Raw genomic sequence first — 20,937 nt, forward strand, 5'->3', positions numbered from 1 at the left:
TAAACTATGATCAAAACATATATGGTCCATCTCTGTCATTCATGATCTAAGATTAGGCCAGAGGTTGAGCAGTTGTTACTGAGATGCCTCAATGCTACTAACCCAACACTGTTTTGCTTTATGTACATGAACAATACTAGCATTTTGCAAATATGACAGACTGGGATTGAAACCTGGGTCTCTAGTGTGCTTGTGGACTGTGTTAGCCCGATGAGCTGAAGCCTAGGCATTAACTTGGGGAACTAACACTTGTCTTCAGGACAGGTGTCAGTGCAAAGTTACTCACTCATCATGAATCTCATAGCAAAAGGTCTGAATAGTTATGTAAATAAGGTATTTCTGTTTAAAAATATATTTTTTAATACATTTGGAAACATTTCGAAAAATGTGGAAAAAGTCAAGGGGTCTGAATACTTTCCGAAGGCACAGTAACACTTATCGTGAATGTTTAAGTGATTTTAATGGCATGGGAGTTCAATGTCCAGTTCCCAGCATAGTGTTTGTACTGAGACGTGAGGTGCAGTGAGAGTGACTTATTTTCTCCTATCTGCTATTTGAGTCGATAGAACAGGACAAGCTGAAACCTACCTGGTGTCTGTCTACAGTACTAGGTGCAAAACGTACAGCAGTGTAAGCACAGTGTAACAGTGATAGGTACTCCAGTAACAGCATTACTTGGTTACAATGGATTGTACAAGTATTGAACATAATCTGGCTGAACCTACCCGCAGTGGAGAGGGGGGTGATGAGTTAATGAGTAATGAGTTTGTCTATCCCACAGAAGCACTTCAATGGAAACTAAACATAAAACACACCCATGTTTCTGCCTGCGATCTGACTAAAGAGTAGCAATCATTTACGACTGTGAGGAATCCAGTGATGTCTCTTTTTTTCCGAACATCATTAAACAAAGCTAAAGAGATGGCAATGTGTAACCATAACAGGTAAGAAAGAAAGACACCGTATTTTCATTCAATATAAGACAACATGGTACTATTACATGAAACTGATAGACAGGGTGATAGACAGGGTGATAGACAGGGTGATAGGACAGGGTCATAGATAGGGTGATAGGACAGGGTCATAGATAGGGTGATAGGACAGGGTCATAGATAGGGTGATAGACAGGGTCATTGATAGGGTGATAGACAGGGTCATAGATAGGGTGATAGACAGGGTCATGGACAGGGTGATAGACAGGGTCATAGATAGGGTGATAGACAGGGTCATAGACAGGGTGATAGACAGGGTGAAGGAATGTGACATACTGTATGCAGTAGCCTACACGGTATTGGTTTATGTAATGATTTTGACTGTGGTCAGTGCTGTGTCCAAATAGTTTCTCAGGCCTTGTTACGAGCCTTTTCACGAGTCTGCTTTTTGAGCTGTTTCTTCAGCGCTAGGAGGTCCATGTAGAGAATACGGTCCAGAACTGTCGAGGCACACAGGATTCCTCCATGCAGAGCACCGGCCATCCCGTTACAGAACACGTCCTGGCCTGGGGTTCAGAACAAGACAAACAAAGGGTTTGCTGATATGAAAACTACTGACAGTAGGTTTGAACAATGTGTAGAACCATCTAGAATAGATCAGAAACATTATTATCTATGGTAGCACCTTAAAATGGCTTTCAGTTCTTGCATGTTACACTGCTGAGTAACTCATAGAACTGCCACAGTCAAGCATCACCTTGTGCCTTTGTGACCAATGTACTCAAAAACAACTCAAATACTACCACAGTGACTAATTTCTTTCTCACCGGTGAGGTAGAGTCCCTTGACGGGGGTGGGGGGCCGGGTTCTGGCCACCGTCTCCGGGCTGAAGCGGTCCAGGTTGTGTTCAGCCCCATACATCTCTCCACGCGGGGCGCCCAAGTAGTGCATGTTGGTCAGGGGAGTGGAAGCCTCCATATACACCACCTATAGCGAGACACAAGGTATCCAGTGAGCAAACTCGGTTTTTCATCATCTTTCAACCAAAAATACGTATTTTCAACACCTTGTGCTGGTAGGTACAGAGACAGCCAGCAGGTATGAGACATTACAATTGGATGACATTATTGCCTCAAAGAAGACTTGATTCCAAGCACAACGGGTGTGATAACAAATTATAATGCCTCTTTGGATTGTCAAAGAAACTCTACTCTACTGTATACATCATTGAATATGATCGTGTATTTTGCTCAAATTACTCTATATTTTCAAAGTACCTTATCCCTGAGCTGAGGCAAGACAACCAGTGCCCAGTCTAGGAGCTCCTTGGCCATGCTCATCTTCAGGTCTTCGTAATCGGGCCCTCTCTTGTTTATCTTGGTATCTTTCCAGTCCTCAAACCACTCAAACTTGGCCATGGTCAACAGAGTCATACAGGTCTTCCCTGTTGGGAGGTGGAGAGAGAGTCTTAGAAGACAATCATTTGAGCTATAAAAACTCTTTCTCATAATTAATGTGTGAAACTATCTGCTTTTTTTCTTGGTGTGAAAATCGACCTTCAGCAGCATTGAAGTACGGATCATCACTGCTCATCTCAAATTTTTTATTTGATATATTATACTTTACTCTGTCTTTTCGGTGTTTCTGTTGGTGTGATGGGTGCTCTATGAATTCAAATACAGCGTTATATTCTATATAGGAAGGATTTCACTGTTGGTCTACAGCTGTTGTTTTTACGAAGCATGTGACAAATGAAATTGTATTGATTTATTATTGGTGCAGGTGTGTGTTGTTGAGGCTGCTACCTGGACGGCGGGTACTGGAAGTGGGGTCTTTGGCAGAGGGGGAATGAATGAACATCATGGGGATGTTCCCCACCACCTCCTCTCGGCTCAGAGAGCTGTAGCGCTCCATCCTACAATCAAAACATTACACGTACGCTTAAATAAGTCTACATGTGATTTAAAAGTGAAGGCATGTAATACTGTGGTTAGGCCCTCAAAGTGCAAGGGATTTCACAAAGTGCAGTTCATTTCATTTCATTTTCTCTGCACATACAGGAGTAAGTAATTAAGGCCTAGTGCACTCATTTGGCGTGGAAACATTTTGATTTCATTTATCTGTATATTATATTATTTAATTCTGATTTGTCAGGGGATGCTGCAGCACCCTCAGCACCCCTGCTTCCCACGGCTACGGGTGTCACACCTTTCCCCCATCCCTAGCAAACACAGCTCATGAAACGAGTTGCATTCAACACTGAAGATCGTGATTAGCTGATTGCTGGAGTCAGGCGTTTTAGCTGGGCCTGGCTGGGGCAAAAGTGTGACACCAATCAGGCCCCCCAATGACTGGAGTTGCCCATCCCTGAATTAAATAGAACACAACCGAACAAAAATGTCGTACTATATTTCGCTACAGAACGAACAAAGACCAAATGAACGTGCGAGTGACAGAATCAAAGAGAATACAATTCAAGAGACCCGCTACTGTACTAACAGTGTGTCCAGGTCGTTTTCTTTGTACATCCAGTAGTTCATAGAGGTGATGCCCAGCTCCTCCTTCGTGCCGTCCAGACCCACAAACACCAGGAAGTTGCCCATTCCATGCTGCATCCTCCCCAGCAGGGCCTGGATGTCTGGGAACATAGAACACATGTGATTAGTCCAAATCAGTCCAACACTGTCTACTCGTCACGTTTCCTCATGTTTCAACCTGTTTCAGTTAAATGTTCAGCATGGCTAGAGTTCAGTACAATTCATGACCGCCCCTACTCACCCGGCTTGGCCTGTATCTCTGGGGGCAGGAACTTCTCAAAGGTGTTGAAGATGCCAGCGTTGGAGATGACCACTGGAGCCAACACCTTCACCTCCTCCTGACCTTTCCTCACCGTCACACCTGACAACCAGAGGTCGACCAGAGGTCAGTGGACATAAACCAACAACTCACTTTGCAATGAGTCTAATGTAACGCCAAAGATTCCCATGGAAGATGGTCAACAGTAAGCATATCTAATAGTACAATGTCATTGATTTAGTGCTTTCCCCCTCGGAACTAGATACTGACCATACGCTGAGCCCTCCTCATTCAGAAGGACCCTCTGTACAGGGGCTCTGACCAGCACAGCGCCACCTGCCTTCCGGATGACTGGGATTATGTGGAAGGCGATCTCACTGGCCCCTCCAATGGGGTAGTAGGCTCCCCTCTTATAGTGCTGCAGCAGTAGAGTATTCATTAGGAAACTGGATTCCTTAGGGGGAACACCTACCAGCAGGGGAAACAGTTACATTTAACATTAGAGCAGGGGTTGCCAACCTTTTTCCCCCAGGGACCCCCAAACCACTACATTACAGAACATGCAGAGAGAGAGAAATGTAACCACATGCTCTACATCCAAGAAGGACAGAAGAACACTCAATTGTGTGTTCTAGGACTATGTTGTAAACTAGCAAGTGTGTCAGTTCAGTTCGGAAAATAGTTGTCCATTGAAAAAGTATTGGAATTCACCCTGGGAGTGGATGTGTATAGGGACTGACCATAGAAGAGGTATGCGGAGAGAGCGTGAAGGTCTTTGTTCTTGGTCAGAGTGGCCATCTTCTCTGTGTGTTTGGTGATGGCCATGCGGAACACTGAGGAGATGCGCTCTAATAGGCCAGTCCGAGCCAGGAAGTGTACCAGCCACATGGGCATCATCTTGAGGCCGGCCAGGAGATTGATACGACGAGCTGCCTTCTGCAGCATGGGGGTGACATGAGAGAGGTCATGAACACACACACACACACACACACACACACACACACACACACACACACACACACACACACACACACACACACACACACACACACACACACACACACACACACACACACACACACAGTACCTTCATATACTTGAAATATTCATTCAAGGCCTCCACATCATCAGGAAACTGCCTCTTCAGGCTCTCAGCCATCTCTGTCTTCCCAGAGAGGATGTGGTAGTCCCTGCGGTCTTCACCCTGACCTAGGATCAGTGTGTCAAAGTGCTGCTCCAACCTGTTGAACTGGATCTGGCCCTCACTGATCTGGTCCAGGGCCACACGAAACATGCTGTTCTCATGGAGCTGGCCCAGGTAGTGGATCCCTGACAGAGGGAGGGGGTAGAGGTGGTGAGAGAATATTTGCTGGATCATTTGTGCATGTATTAGAAGCTTATCCTGCCCAATGATCCTCCCTTATGACTGTGCCTAGATTGAGTTCATCAAACACCACTCGCCATTTCATTTTGCTTAATCTCTGCATCCCTGAACCAACTCTTGCGTGGAGCTCTGGCCTCTGGCCGTCTGTCACCACTCTCACCAGAGACTAGATTTCGCTTTGTAAATTCTCAATGAAACAAGTTCTGCTTTTTCACTGAGATTAACAAACACGAATAACCTTACTAGCCCTTACTAACTGTTCGCTGCTCTGGCCCCCCAATGGTGGAACAAACTCCCTCACGACGCCAGGACAGCGGAGTCAATCACCACCTTCCGGAGACACCTGAAACCCCACCTCTTTAAGGAATACCTAGGATAGGATAAAGTAATCCTTCTCACCCCCCCCTCCCCTTAAAAGATTTAGATGCACTATTGTAAAGTGGCTGTTCCACTGGATGTCATAAGGTGAATGCACCAATTTGTAAGTCGCTCTGGATAAGAGCGTCTGCTAAATGACTTAAATGTAATGTAAATGTAGCCCGAACAACTCGAGTTACATGCACTTTAAGGCCGCCTTGAGTGTGGTCCATGGGCGGTTCTGTCACAGTGGCTCTTACCTACGTCAAACTCAAAGCCCTGGTTCTCAAAGCTGTGAGTGCACCCTCCAGCCTGGTCATGCTGCTCTAGAACCACAACCCTCTTCCCTGCTTTGGCTAGAACCGCTGCTGCTGTCAGCCCCCCGATACCGCTGCCAATCACTATAGCGTCAAGGTTCTCCGGGACACGGTCCACTCTGAAACCTGGAAATGGTGATAGGGGGAGGGGTGAGTTAATATCATCATAGATATAGGCAGAAAAGAGGATATCCTATTCGTAAAAGTGAAGTGTGTTTGTGTGTACTTTCTGCTCGGTTCATTTTCACATGTTGGCGTTGAAGTCGATTCTGAAAAAAACAATCACGCAGAATAACATCAATGTGATTTAGACAGACAATCACCGGGGAATCGACCATCTAATTGGGAAGACCGGCGGAAGTGGCAGGCAACGTGGATGCAACTTTTCCCTTTTTCGTCATCCACTCACACAAAAAAAAAAGGGTTTTAAGGAATGGTGAACTCAAATGTAATATTTCCAAGAGCTGCTACGTTTGTCACACCATGCACATGCCTCACACCCGTTGTTTTAATAATAATAATATATGCCATTTAGCAGACGCTTTTATCCAAAGCGACTTACAGTCATGTGTGCATACATTCTACGTATGGGTGGTCCCGGGGATCGAACCCACTACCCTGGCGTTACAAGCGCCATGCTCTACCAACTGAGCTACAGAAGGACCACCTTTTAATATTTCATTCAAATGCTTAGGTCATATTTGTAACCCTTGTCAAGTTAGGGTATTGCTGTCAAATAACCATTCATTGTTTAAGCACATAATGTTGAAGCCTACATTATATTAGACATGGCTTTGTCAGACATCAACACAACAGTAACAGATCACATTTGACATTATATGTATGCAGTAACCCAATCCAGAGATGGATATAATCCTGTCTCTTCTATTCATAGCACGGCGTCATTTTCAACAGCAGTTCAAAAACACAGCTAACTAATTCCCCCATCTTACTTAGGCAAACCTACCATCATCAACAACATTGAGTCCTGTACCATTGACAACTCACCTTTCTTCAGCACCTCATCTCTCTGCTTCTTGTCGGTCACCAATGGCCCCGGTGGTCGCAGGCACTCCTGGGAAAAGACCCTCTTTCTCTTGGAATAATTTCGAATGTAGACGGTCACCCAGGCCACCACCAAAGCAGTGAACACACCAAACAGCACTGGCCACATCCTGGACAGTTCGGCAGGAGGTTAGAGGCACAGGGAAGCACGGTTATCTGTCACGTCCTGAAGGAAACACCTACGCTTGTTGGAACTGTTTTTAGTATTGTGCTTGTTGGTTGGTAGATGGCTGAATATCCTGAGCTGGAAAATATCCTAAAGACACCTGGCCACCTTTGACCTACAAAAAGGCAAAGAGATTCCCTGTCTGTTGCGGAAGAGACTGAAGGGTTGAAGCAGTTGGGGAACTGAGGGATGGAAAGAAAGAAGAGAATGATATATATAACACAGATGATTAAATCATCTAAATCACCCACCATTTGTGCTTTGGCCTTTGGGGATGAGGAGTGACAATGGGCAGGGCTCTTAGAAACACAAGGGGAACTGTTTCTATCGATATTATCTGACGAGGCATTGATAATCTAATATTTGATGCTAGTTTCATTGAATATCAGTTGGAACAATTCATTCTTTTCAGTGACAGTGGAAAATGGAGTCAGATGAGGTCATTATGGCATGGAATGCATATCCTCCTGATAGGCCTACCAATAGTACGTTATCATGTGCTTGGGCTACCACATGTGTTCTTAACCTTGGAAAACCCTTGCACGTGGGCCTAAAAAGTGGGAGAGCTTCTGCTGTTTCTTAAACCCCCTAATAAATGTAGCTTTACTGGGATGCTATGGGGTGGCTAGAACGTTGGGCCAGTAACCGAAAGGTTGCTAGATGGAATCCCCCGACGTGACAAGCTTAAAACAAACATCTGTTGTTCTGCCGCTGAAAAAGGCAGTTCTGTTCCTAGACCGTCATTGTAAATAATAATTTGATATTAACTGACGTGCCTAGTTAAATAAAGGTTAAATAAAAAAACAGATCCTTCCACAGAATCAGACGCCAATTTTGGTCTCATTGATTTTAAGCATTTAATTGTGCGCATCATCAAATGCATAGTTCATTTTCCTTTAAACAATACACTGTTACTGTAGTTAGCGTTTGCCTCTAGTCTATTGTCTATCTACATTCACAGTCTGTCATTTACAGTACTTCTAGAAACTGTGACTGATACACAGTCAAATACAGAAGCATCTTGAAATTGTTCAATCATGAATTCATCTAATTGAAATCTCCAAACTCATATTCTTGGTGTTTGAAAATGCCATGGATACATGTGAGCGTTATGGAATGTAGAAACCATACTAAAAGTAAGAACCTCTATGACCTTACACTCATCGGGAGTACACAAACTTGTCATTGTTGTGTGTCATTCCTCTGGAGTTTCCAGGGTCATATTTATATTAGGGCACATTATAGCTAAATGTTTCGCAACAGAAAACAAAAACAAGCGTATCCTATTGGAGAAGTAGTACTTCCTCTGTTTTCTGTTTTCTTCTGTTTCGTGTCTAGTGCCTTTAGCTTTCTCTTTCCCAAACTAATTATCACCAAATTTCCCAAAGCCTGGGGTGCATCAATTTCAACTGACCTAAAAGACCACGCATCCTGTACTACTGCATCACAAGGTCCTCTGTTGCGAAAGTGTAATAAAAAGGTCTGCCCAGTTGAACAAGTAAAACGGCTCCAGAGTTTTACTTGATGGGTTCCTTGCTGTTGGTTACCCAGAAGGCCTGATGAATGACTCCAGAAGGCCTTCTTTGTAACCAACATCAAGCAACCCATTGTGTAAAACTCTGGAGACGTTTATTTGTCAAATTGGTGTGTACTGTACTGTACAGCAGACCTGGGTGGAAATAGTCTTTAAAAAAAAAAATTAAATAGAAAGAAGGCTTTTGACACATCAAAAACAAATGGAAAAAGTGCCCGTGTGGTCACATAAATAAAGGTGGTACTTACAGTCTGTCATTTACATCTCTCTGTGTATCTACATGCTATCTTCACATTTTTTAAAATGTTTTATGTTCACACCTCAGCGTCTTGCGTTTTTGAAATTATAGAAAAAAGAAATACTCAACAGTAGGTGTCAAAAAGGGTTTCAACTTGAACTCCCCGTACAAAAAATAGAATTTGGTAATAAAAATAGAATTTGGGGAATAACACAGCTGGCTCTCTTTGAGTGTGTGTGTGTGTGTGTGTGTGTGTGTGTGTGTGTGTGTGTGTGTGTGTGTGTGTGTGTGTGTGTGTGTGTGTGTGTGTGTGTGTGTGTGTGTGTGTGTGTGTGTGTGTGTGTGCCCAATTTGTAAGTCGCTCTGGATAAGAGCGTCTGCTAAATGACTTAAATGTAAATGTAAAATGTGTGTGTGTGTGTGTGTGTGTGTGTGTGTGTGTGTGTGTGTGTGTGTGTGTGTGTGTGTGTGTGTGTGTGTGTGTGTGTGTGTGTATTCTGAATGTCCATTTAATGATTCATGTAAACATAGACAAACTACTGCTGACCTAAAGAATCAATGTAGCGAACATGATTATGGTTAAGACACTCTGCAACCACACGAATGCACGCACACACACACACACACACACACACACACACACACACACACACACACACACACACACACACACACACACACACACACACACACACACACACACACACACACACACACACACACACACACACACACACACACACCAGAATCACATAATGTCCAAACAAGAAAATCCTTGTCGTTTTGTCGACAAATTTCCAAAAGCAATATGTACACAGCAAAAAGAATGCTGTCAGTTCAGTCTTATGTATGGGGTCCAAAGGTCAGAGGTCCAGAGGTCACTGTGATGATGAGTCAGACAGTATCATCGGATGTCTTGTGTTGACGAATGAGAGAACAATGTGTTCAACACCAGCCTCTTGTCCTTCTGTCTCTCACTAGAAGACCCAGGTGACTGGGACCCACTGCTGGGTAGCAGAGACCTTCTCCAGAGCTGCCTTCAGGTTCCTGTAGCTCTCGTCCAGGTTGCCGTTGACGATGGTGAGGTCAAAGTAGTGTCCGTAGGCCGTCTGGATGCGGGGGCTCTCGTCCACTGTTCTCTTTAGCTCTGAGTCCTACAGAGAACAAAGATGGAGGTTGATAGAACTTAGAGTAACAGGAAGGGAAGAGGCCCCACACAAGCTAATTAGTTATGTTTATGAGGCGCCAATAGACATGTAAGACGTGTAGCTATTGAGCAACGTTTGGGCGTTTCAGCTTTACAGCAAGTTGTGGCCTTGGGTCTATAACGTTCTATCGGTGCAAAGCATAGTTCTACCTGAACTAGTCATGTGCACTGTTGCTATTTGAATATATAAATGATAGAATAACACTATTGTACCCAGATAAAGTCAGAATACATCCTCAAGTACATCAAGAAATGTATTGTGATCATCAGACGAGTGACTGTCGTCACTGAAAAACGATGTGACATTGTTTACTTCTGACATTTCTGACAGTGTTGTCGGCAAAGACACGTCCTGATTCGTCCGTCTGCATTTGTTCAGGCTTGTGATTGGATAGCTCCAAGTTCAAATGGGTTCATGCAGTTCGAACTTTTTAGTGTTGACTTTTTTTTCCACTTGTACTTTTTCAAAAATCTAACGTCACAGATGTACAGTATAAAGAACCATCTGTAGATCTATTAAATGTGGCTCACTCATTTTTGACCAAAAAAAAAATCAGTTGTGTGAATTTGGATGGATGTCCTTTAGGTGGTGGGCCATTCTTGATACACACGGGAGACAGCGTGAAAGACCCAGCAGCATTGCAGTTCTTGACACAAACCAATGTGCCTGGCACCTACTACCATACCCCGTTCAAAGGCACTTAAATGTGTTGTCTTTCCCATTCACCCTCTGAATGGCACACATACACAATCTATGTCTCAATTGTTCCAAGGCTTAAAAATCCTTCTTTAACTGTGTCTCCGCCCCTTCATCTACACTGATTGATGTGGATTTAACAGGTGACGTCAATAGGGGATCATAGCTTTCACCTGGTCAGACTATGTCATGGAAAGAGCAGGTGTCCTTAATGTTTTGTATACTCAGTGTATAATGGCTAAACAAAGTGAGGCATGTTGGTCTTCCTGAATGAAAGACATAGTCAGTAGCTGTCAGTCATTATCCATTCAGTCATTATCCTCTGTTTGGCTTCACCCTAGTGCTTACCGTCAGCTGCTTGGTGACGACTCCAGTCTCGATGGCCGACTGGTTCATGGCCTTGAGGACCTCAAAATCAGGGGCCTCGGTGAACACCACGTAAGGCAGGAACTCAGACGTCCACAGTACCTTCAAGGCCTGGAAGTAGTGCAAGGAAAACAATGTCTGTAAGAGGAACCAATGTCTCTAACTGTTAGGACCCTGAATTCACCCACATAGGGCTCCAGATTGGGGTGTGTGAGACACAATGTGGCCAATTGCTCCTACCTGAGGATTGGCGTCCAGTACACAGATGCGACCGGCCTCCACCACCTCATGGATGGAGTCCATCTTGGTGCCGTAGAGATTGCCGTCATACTCGCCATGCTCCAGGTAGCGACCGTTCTTGATGTCTGCCTCCGTCTTGCTCCGCGAGGTGAACGCATACATCTGGCCTTCCCGCTCCCCTAACTTTGGCTTTCCGGAGGTGTCTGGAGGAGGCAAGAATATCATCTACATTTGAGTTCTTTAGCAGACAATCTTATCCAGAGCGACTTGCTGAAAACTATTTCAACAATCACTAGTTACTGTATGAAGGTGTCCTAACACAATGGATTCAATCCAAAAATCCAAAGGACATTCTTGGATTGTCAGAACTCTACATCAACGGCTAGCTTTAGCGTGTTAGCATTTTTGTTGTTGTTAATTAGTTAGTTGGATAGTTAGCGTTAGCAACACTCACGGGGGATGGTGGTGCCGTAGTGCTGTGGGTCAGACAGCAGCAGTTTGTTCTTCAGGCTGCGTCAGCCCACTCCCAAAGCACCAATCAGAACCAACGTCTTCATGCGGAACGGAGGCACCTTGGCAACATCCTCATAGATCAGTAACTCATGCCTGTCAAACTCTAAGAGATAGAGAAATAGAGAGAGAGAGAGAGAGAGAGAGAGACAGAGACAGAGAGTGAGAGACAGAGAGACAGAGAGAGACAGAGAGACAGAGAGACAGAGAGAGAGAGACAGAGAAAGAGAGAGAGAGAGAGAGAGAGAGAGAGAGAGAGAGAGAGAGAGAGAGAGAGAGAGGGAGAGAGACAGATACAGAGAGAGAGAGATACAGAGAGAGAGAGAGAGAGAGAGAGGAGAGAGAGAGAGAGACAGATACAGAGAGAGAGAGACAGATACAGAGACAGAGAGATACAGAGAGAGAGAGAGAGAGAGAGAGAGAGAGAGAGAGAGAGAGAATAAAAACAATGACAGATAAAGACAGAGAAATACAGTGACAAATTGATAGCTTTATTTATGTGTCAACCTTTCAATGTAACTTACAGAAAATGTTCAGTATTCATAAAATTCCCACCTGCATTCTTAGTGGTTAGATACATCATATTTTTCTTCTTGTTCTTTCCCGCCACTCCAGTACAAAGGTTTCCTGTCACAATAACAGACATGTAAACAACGATGATCCCATACAAACATAATCCCACACAAACATTTTCCCATACAAACTCCATCTATCCACATGTATCCACAGGTATTCACATGGTTTTCTTATTGATCATCCATTTGATTTTTACACTAGGGGGCAGTATATAACAATGCCAAGTAGAGATCATGGGTACAAAAAGATGGAAACATTCCGAAATGGACCTGGGGCTTTCCCACCCGGACCCAATATGCATAAATATTTGTTACTAGGGGGCAGTATTTTCATTTTTGGAAAAAAAAATGTTCCCGGATATTTTGTCAGGACAAGATGCTAGAATATGCATGTAATTGACAGCGTCGGATAGAAAACACTCTAACATTTCCAAAACTGTAAAGATATTGTCTGTGAGTATAACAGAACTGATGTTGCAGGCGGAAGCCTGAGAAAAATCCAATCCGGAAATGCCCCAGGTTTTGAAAGCGCTGCGTTCCAATGAGTCCCTTTTGAGCTGTGAATGTGCCAATAACGAGCTTACACTTTCTACGTATTCCCCAAGGTGTCTACAGCATTGTGACGTAGTTTTACGCATTTATGTTGAACATTGCGTAAGTGGTCACATGGTGGCTCCGAGAGAGATTCTCATGTAAAATACAGAGGTAGCCATTACTCCAATCGGTCCTACTGAAAAACAAATTGTCCCGACGGATATATTATCGAATAGATATTAGAAAAACACCTTGAGCATTGATTCTAAACAACGTTTGCCATGTTTCTGTCGATATTATGGAGCTAATTTGGAATATTTTTCGCCGTTTTCGTGACTGCAATTTCCGGGCGATTTCTCAGCCAAACGTGAAGAACAAACGGAGCTATTTCGCCTACAAAAATAATATTTTGGGAAAAATGAACTTTGGCTATCTACCTGGGAGTCTCGTGAGTGAAAACCGAAGTTCATCAAAGGTAAACAATTTAATTTGATTGCTTTTCTGATTTTGGTGGCAAGGTTGCCTGCTGCTAGCAAGGCATAATGCTATGCTAGTCTATGATAAACTTACACAAATGCTTGTCTAGCTTTGGCTGTAAAGCATATTTTGAAAATCTGAGATGACAGGGTGATTAACAAAAGGCTAAGCTGTGTTCCAAAATATTTCACTTGTGATTTTCATGAATTGGAAGATTTTCTAGGAAGATTTATATCCGTTGCTTTATGCTAATTAGTGTCAGTCGATGATTACGCTCCCGGACCCGGGTTTGAGAGTCACAAGAAGTTAAAGAGACCCGTTCTGAACGGACCCGAGGACAACTAGACCCATTCAGTATAGACCTGGTTGCTGACTCGATCCGAGTAAGGGAAGCAGCAGAAAAGTGAAGTTTTGAATCTACTTTATTAACCCGGAGCTGATCACTCAAAGAGGGAGAGGAGGGAGAGGTGTCGCTCTAGCAGGTGTGGGAGGGAGTGTGTTAACGTGAGCGAGTGACACAGGGTGGAGGGAGGGAGAGACGAGAGATATTAACTAACAAAGCCGACTTGTGCTATAGCAAACTAATAGCTGCCATTGCTAGGTTATTTATCATCCAATACAATTACGTAGTACCAGTCTTGACTGCATCAAACCGGGAGAAGCTAGTTAAGCTAGATAGATAGATAGGAAGGCTAATTGAGGCTGCAGTGATTGAGCTGTCTCTCTCTACTACAGCAGTCACCTTTCGGGTATGTACGGGTCCTTTCAGACAAGTCCGTTCAAATTAAACATACCCAAAGACCCCTGACAATCATATCATATCAGATCCAACCCAGACCCGTGACATTATTTACAATTCTGGATCCGGACCCACTCGGGTCTCTGTATTCTGTACCTCACCCATCATTCCTCTCTACATAAGCTACATAATAAGATACACATCTAGGATCTGACGATGTGGCTCATATTAAATGCTGTCTGTTCATTAGTGATGAGTTAGACAGACAGACAGACAGACAGACAGACAGACAGACTGTATGGGTGACTGTATGACTGCCACACCACCAGCTATGAGTCATGACCACAGTAAAATTCCATTTGACCATTGAGTGATGGTTATCTCCTTTTATGCATTCTAGACACGCTTTGGTTGTACCCAACATGTTTGTGCAGTTATCCAATAATTGTTTTAATTCACTTTTATTTAACTAGGCAATTAAGAACAAACTCTTATTTACAATGACGGCCTACCGGGGAACAGTGGGTTAACTGCCTTGTTCAGGTGCAGAACGACATATTTTTACCCTGTCAGCTCGGGGATGTGATCCAGCAACCTTTCGGTTACTTGCCCAACGCTCTAACAACTAGGCTACCTCCCGCCCCAATACATAGCCTTCTGCATATTGTGCATGGCAGACAAATGAAACAAATGAAATAAAACTGATTTAAGATGTCTGCTATAAGGTTACATATGCACTGGTCCTACCTGGGGGGGCTAGCTCCACGTCTCTCTTGACAAAGGCTTTTCTCTTCTCCTCCAGCAGCTGACTGGGGATCAGCCCAGCACTGCCTCCCTCCACGCAACGACGAGCCTGACAGACCCACAGGATGAACCTCTCATCAATACTTAGACCCACCAGCACGCACACCGTTTACCGATAGGAGCAAGTAGCCAAATATAGAGGTGATAGTATTGACAGCAGAAGCAATACACAAAACAATGTGTGTTTACATACAGTACATGGCAAAATAATCCCTATGCACCCACCTGCCACCAGTTGAGGTCATCCTGATTGACGATCTGCAGGATGTCACCGGTGTAGAACTTAAGCCCCGCCTCTTTACACGGGATCAGGTTGTCATTGGCCGGGTCATAGTCATAGTGACACTTCACAAACACCTGTGGGGAACAGGAAGCCGACACATCCAGATGGTTACGAGTCTGTTACTGTTGGATAGTGTTGAACATTTCGTGCCAAATTCAAAAGGAGAAGCTTGAGTCGTGCACATTTCCAACTTGCAAAGTCTACATTTAAACTTAAATACATCTGCACATCTATCACTCCAGTGTTTAAGTGCTATATTGTAATTATTTCGCCACTATGACCTATGCATTGCCTTACCTCCGTTATCCTACCTCATTTGCACACACTGTATAGACCTTTCCTATTGTGTTATTGACTGTATGTTTGTTTAATCCATGTGTAACTCTGTGTTGTTGTCTGTGTCGCACTGCTTTGCTTTATCTTGGCCAGGTCGCAGTTATAAATGAGAACTTGTTCACAACTAGCCGGGTTAAATAATGGTGAAATAAATCTAATGTTTATCGAAGTGTCATTTTTGCTCTAGAGCCCTCCATATGTGCATTCAGAGTATAAAGCCGTATACAGTATTCCAGCAGATCACAGCAGGCCATTATCCACAAGAATGCATGAAAACAAAGCACTTTCTACAATCCTCCCATGAACTACATTAGGCCTAGTGCAAAACATCAACTCTTCCTCAGCAGCCATAACACCCTTCTGCTGACGACTTGTTTGTACTTTCAGACTAACTCCCCCCACAGCCCACCAGCCACAGAGCCAGAGAAGATAAAAGGGAAGAAATCCCCCAAAATGACATAAAGGGATTACTCAGCCCCCTCTGCCTGGTGGTATCCATGACAACCAGAGGGGGTGAACACTAGCAGACAATGTGACACTGTCATAATCCACCCCTCAAATAATATATTCTTAGAGCCAGTAAATGGTGTGCAAACTGTGTAGTAGATTGAAGTTCATTGGCAGGGGCAGATTAGTGCATTTACCTTCCGCAGGGCATTTGGGTACAATAGTGGGGACCTGTCTGTGGGGCTTATGGCTCGTCTGTCTGGAGGCACGGGGCTCTTGTTAAACCTGTCTGTTGGGCTGGTAGCATGCTGTTACAGTAAGTGTTGTGTATGTTAACCCTTACCTGTCCACTTGCAGTTTGTTAGGTCACACATCATTTTGATAGTCTGGATTGTCCATCTGTAGATTCTCTACAATCAAAAAACGATCTGTTGATAAGCAACTCCTTGCCTATGGTTAGGGTTAGGTTTAGAATAAGGGTTAGGGTAAGGCTTAAGGTTAGGGTAAGGCTTAAGGTTAAGGTAAGGGTTAAGTTAGGGTTAGGACAAGGGTTTACTTTAGGGTTAGTAGATAGTTAGTTGAAATGTTACTGATTGTCTGTTGAGCATCTACAGATGGGACTACCCCCCCCATAAAGTGTTATCGTTTGTTATTAACTGGTACTTTGTCTGGGGCCTTGGTACTTTATTGCTCGTACCTGTCCTGGCGCGTGGCCCTCCTGATAGCTGGGGAGGATCTTGAGCACCATCTCCTGCAGCACCCTCGGGTCCTCACCCACCTCCTTCCCATTCACCTCCTTGATGATGTCACCCGCGTGGAGGAGACCCTGCTGGTCGATCATCCCTCCATGGAGGATCCTGGCAATCACCAGCTCCCCCGCCTCCACACGGAAAGTCACGCCCTGAACAGGTTCAAAACATATAAACCAATGGGGACGTTGCTACTTTGGCACAAACTCTGTCCTCTCATCATTGTCCTTCTACAATGTCCAATATGTTCAATAAAATATCTAAAAATGGAAAAAATAATGGGAATTCCCTCTCCTGAAAAAAGGACATGAATGAGAATACACCACGATTTTACACTATGGTTAAAACCACTAGCCTGTTTGGGATTCAGCCAAAGGAGTAAAAGTTGACTAAAACACCTCAACTCTGGGTGCCATGCTATCTATAACAGATAGGTGATCGACAACGAGCAAGGTGGTACTAACCAGGTGTTCACCAGCTACTTTGCGGATGCCCACCATCCGGACGGTATCTGGGGGCACGGGCTGGCTGCTGACGGGGGGCTCCATGTAGGCACAGGGGCTGGGTGGAGGGGTGTCACACACCTGGGACGCCACTGAGTCATGGGTCTCCAGCAGAGACTGGGAACCAGTCGGCAGAGAAAGAACATTAGATTGACAGCAGACCGAGGCAATACTTCCTTAGGACTAAATAGTGTATTATGTGATGAAGGATGTGTCTACTCTGCACGTCCGTGTAGGTGTATGTGTGCATTGATGTCCACATGAGTGTATGGCTTAATGGGTATGGGTATGCGTGTGCACACTTGTGTGCGTCTGTGTGTACCTGAAAGTGGGGGTCGATGAGGATGCGCGTGAGCTCTGCTGCAGTGTTGTTTTGGTGTGTGAATGGACTCAGCTCTCTGAGGATCTCCTCGACCAGCTCTACGTTGTTGTCCCTCACCGCCACCAATCTGGTCTTTTCCAGACTCTCTGGTTCCTATGGGACATAAAGAAAACACACACACACTTATTATTTTATTTGAATACATCTTTGAAATATTAAAGACAAACCTCCCGCTTTGACCTGGGTGTGTCAATGTGTAGCTCATACACTTATAATCTATGACCAGAATTACTGTTTTTACCTCAAGAAGCTACGAAATCCCTAGTTTGAAAGTGACTGTTTCTTTGTGCTGCGACATTTTCCCTACATTTTCCCCCACGTGAGTCAGCCCCTCGTCATTTGAGTGACAGATAACAAAATGCACACTCTTTTCGGGACCACTTTTTGTCTCGTAAGCGCCACTTTCAGAACTCCTGGCTAAAAAGTAGACAAAAGTACTGGAGAATCTCTTCTTATGGCTTGAATCCCGCTAACGGCCAGTGAAAGTGCAGGGCGCCAAATTCAAAACAACAGAAATCTCAAAATTAAAATTCCTCAAACATAGAAGTATTTTACACCATTTTAAAGATAAACTTGTTGTTAATCCCACCACAATGTCCGATTTCAAAAAGGCTTTACGACGAAAGCACACCAAACGATTATGTTTGGTCTGCACCTAGTCACAGAAAAACGCAGCCATTTTCCAGCCAAAGAGTGGAGTCACAAAAAGCAGAATTAAAGATAAAATGAATCAGTAACCTTTGATGGTCAGATGACACTCATAGGACTTCATGTTACGCAATACATGTATGTTTTGTTCGATAAAGTTAATATGCAAAAATCAGAGTTTTACATTGGAGCGTTATGTTTAGTAGTTCCAAAACATCCGGTGATTTTGCAGAGAGCCACATTAATTTACAGAAATAATCATAATAAACATTGATAAAAGATACAACTATTATGCATGGAATTATAGATACACTTCTCCTTAATGCAACCACCGTGTCAGATTTCAAAAGACCTTTACCGAAAAAGCACACCATGCAATAATCTGAGTACAGCGCTCAGACAACAAATCAAGCCATACAGATATTCACCATGTTGTGGAGTCAACAAAAGTCAGAAATAACATTATAAATATTCACTTACCTTTGATGATCTTCATCAGAATGCACTCCCAGGAATCCCAGTTCCACAATAAATGTTTGATTTGTTCGATAAAGTCCATAAATTATGTCCAAATACCTCCTTTTGTTCGAGCCGTTTAGTCCAGTAATCCAAATTCATGACGCACGAGCAGACGAAAAGTAAAAAAGTTCCGTTACAGTCTGGAGAAGCATGTCAAACGAAGTATAGAATCAATCTTTAGGATATTTTTATCATAAATCTTCTATAATGTTCCAACCTGAGAATTCCTTTGTCCTCAGAAATTAAATGGAACTCAAGCTAACTTTCACGTGAACGCGCGTGACCAGCTCATGCCACTCTGCCAGACCACTGACTCATTCAGCTCCCATTCCCTCCTTCACAGTAGAAGCATCAAACAAGGTTCTAAAGACTGTTGACATCTAGTGGAAGCCTTAGGAAGTGCATTTTCCAGAAAATCACATTGTATGATTTTTAATGAATTTATTTGCAAATTATGGTGGAAAATAAGTATTTGGTCACCTACAAACAAGCAAGATTTCTGGCTCTCACAGACCTGTAACTTCTTATTTAATAGGCTCCTCTGTCCTCCACTCATTACCTGTATTAATGGCACCTGTTTGAACTTGTTATCAGTATAAAAGACACCTGTCCACAACCTCAAACAGTCACACTCCAAACTCCACTATGGCCAAGATGAAAGAGCTGTCAAAGGACACCAGAAACAAAATTGTAGACCTGCAACAGGCTTGGAAGACTGAATCTGCAATAGGTAAGCAGCTTTGTTTGAAGAAATCAACTGTGGGAGCAATTATTAGGAAATGGAAGACATACAAGACCACTGATAATCTCCCTTGATCTGGGGCTCCACGCAAGATCTCACCCCGTGGGCTCAAAATGATCACAAAAACGGTGAGCAAAAATCCCAGAACCACACGGGGGGACCTAGTGAATGACCTGCAGAGAGCTGGGACCACAGTAACACACTACGCCGCCAGGGACTCAAATCCTGCAGTGCAAGACGTGTCCCCCTGCTTAAGCCAGTACATGTCCAGGCCCATCTGAAGTTTGCTAGAGAGCATTTGGATGATCCAGAAGAAGATTGGGAGAATGAGATATGGTCAGATGAGTTGAGGACAAAGAATGCTGAGTTGCATCCAAAGAACACCATACCTACTGTGAAGCATGGGGGTGGAAACATCAAGCTTTGGGGCTGTTTTTCTGCAAAGGGACCAGGACGACTGATCCATGTAGAGGAAAGAATGAATGGGGCCATGTATCGTCAGATTTTGAGTGAAAACCTCCTTCCATCAGCAAGGGCATTGAAGATGAAACGTGGCTGGGTCTTTCAGCATGACAATGATCCCAAACACACCGCCCGTGCAACGAAGGAGTGGCTTCGTAAGAAGCATTTGAAGGTCCTGGCGTGGCCTAGCCAGTCTCCAGATCTCAATCCCATAGAAAATCTTTGGATGGAGTTGAGATTCCGTGTTGCCCAGCAACAGCCCCAAAACATCACTGCTCTAGAGGAGATAAACATGGAGGAATGGGCCAAAATACCAGCAACAGTGTGTGAAAACCTTGTGAAGACTTACAGAAAACATTTGACCTCTGTCATTGCCAACAAAGGGTATTTAACAAAGTATTGAGATAAACTTTTGTTATTGACCAAATACTTATTTTCCACCATAATTTGCAAAAAGAAATCCTTCAATGTGATTTTATGGATTTTTTTCTTCTCATTTTGTCTGTCATAGTTGAAGTTTACCTATGATGAAAATTACAGGCCTCTCTCATCTTTTTATGTGGGCCTGAGTAGCAGGCAGTTTACTATGGGCACCTTATTCTTCCAAGCTACTCTGCGCCCTGCCATAAGAAGTTATTAAGATGGAAATAAATATGTTTCAGAATGGTTTGGGGTTCTTTAAAAATAGTAAGTACACATACTTTGCACCTTAAAATATATATAAAAACTTTCAAAATCATTGAAACTTTTTTTTTGCTCTCTTTGACTTTAATATGATTAATTAAGGATTTTTCACCAAAGTAGAGTGGAAGCCATTAATACTTCACAGAGTCTCCAAGTTCCGCCCAAAATGTCCTTACTGCCTGGCTGACTTTCTCTTTGAAGTTCATTCACAGAGGGAAATGAGTTCAAAGTCAGCTGATCATGT

At 43.6% G+C, this 20,937-nt stretch overlaps 1 protein-coding gene and 1 pseudogene across 1 annotated transcript; both read right to left on the reverse strand.

Moving 5' to 3' along the window:
• Window positions 1-743: 743 nt before the first annotated feature.
• Window positions 744-7,211, reverse strand: LOC118370403 (all-trans-retinol 13,14-reductase-like). Its single transcript, XM_035755392.2, has 11 exons — window positions 6,795-7,211; window positions 5,730-5,912; window positions 4,816-5,057; window positions 4,469-4,664; window positions 3,999-4,196; window positions 3,711-3,830; window positions 3,432-3,570; window positions 2,738-2,847; window positions 2,210-2,376; window positions 1,760-1,919; window positions 744-1,498 (listed from the first exon to the last, which is right to left on the reverse strand). The coding sequence occupies exons 1-11, from the start codon at window positions 6,958-6,960 to the stop codon at window positions 1,344-1,346; spliced, it is 1,836 nt and encodes a 611-aa protein (XP_035611285.1). The 5' UTR covers window positions 6,961-7,211; the 3' UTR covers window positions 744-1,343.
• Window positions 7,212-9,302: 2,091 nt separating this feature from the next.
• On the reverse strand, window positions 9,303-17,713 carry LOC118370407 (MAGUK p55 subfamily member 2-like; annotated as a pseudogene).
• Between the last annotated feature and the right edge of the window lie 3,224 nt (window positions 17,714-20,937).

Source organism: Oncorhynchus keta, chromosome 32 (assembly GCF_023373465.1).
Source record: "Oncorhynchus keta strain PuntledgeMale-10-30-2019 chromosome 32, Oket_V2, whole genome shotgun sequence".
Classification (NCBI taxonomy): domain Eukaryota; kingdom Metazoa; phylum Chordata; class Actinopteri; order Salmoniformes; family Salmonidae; genus Oncorhynchus; species Oncorhynchus keta.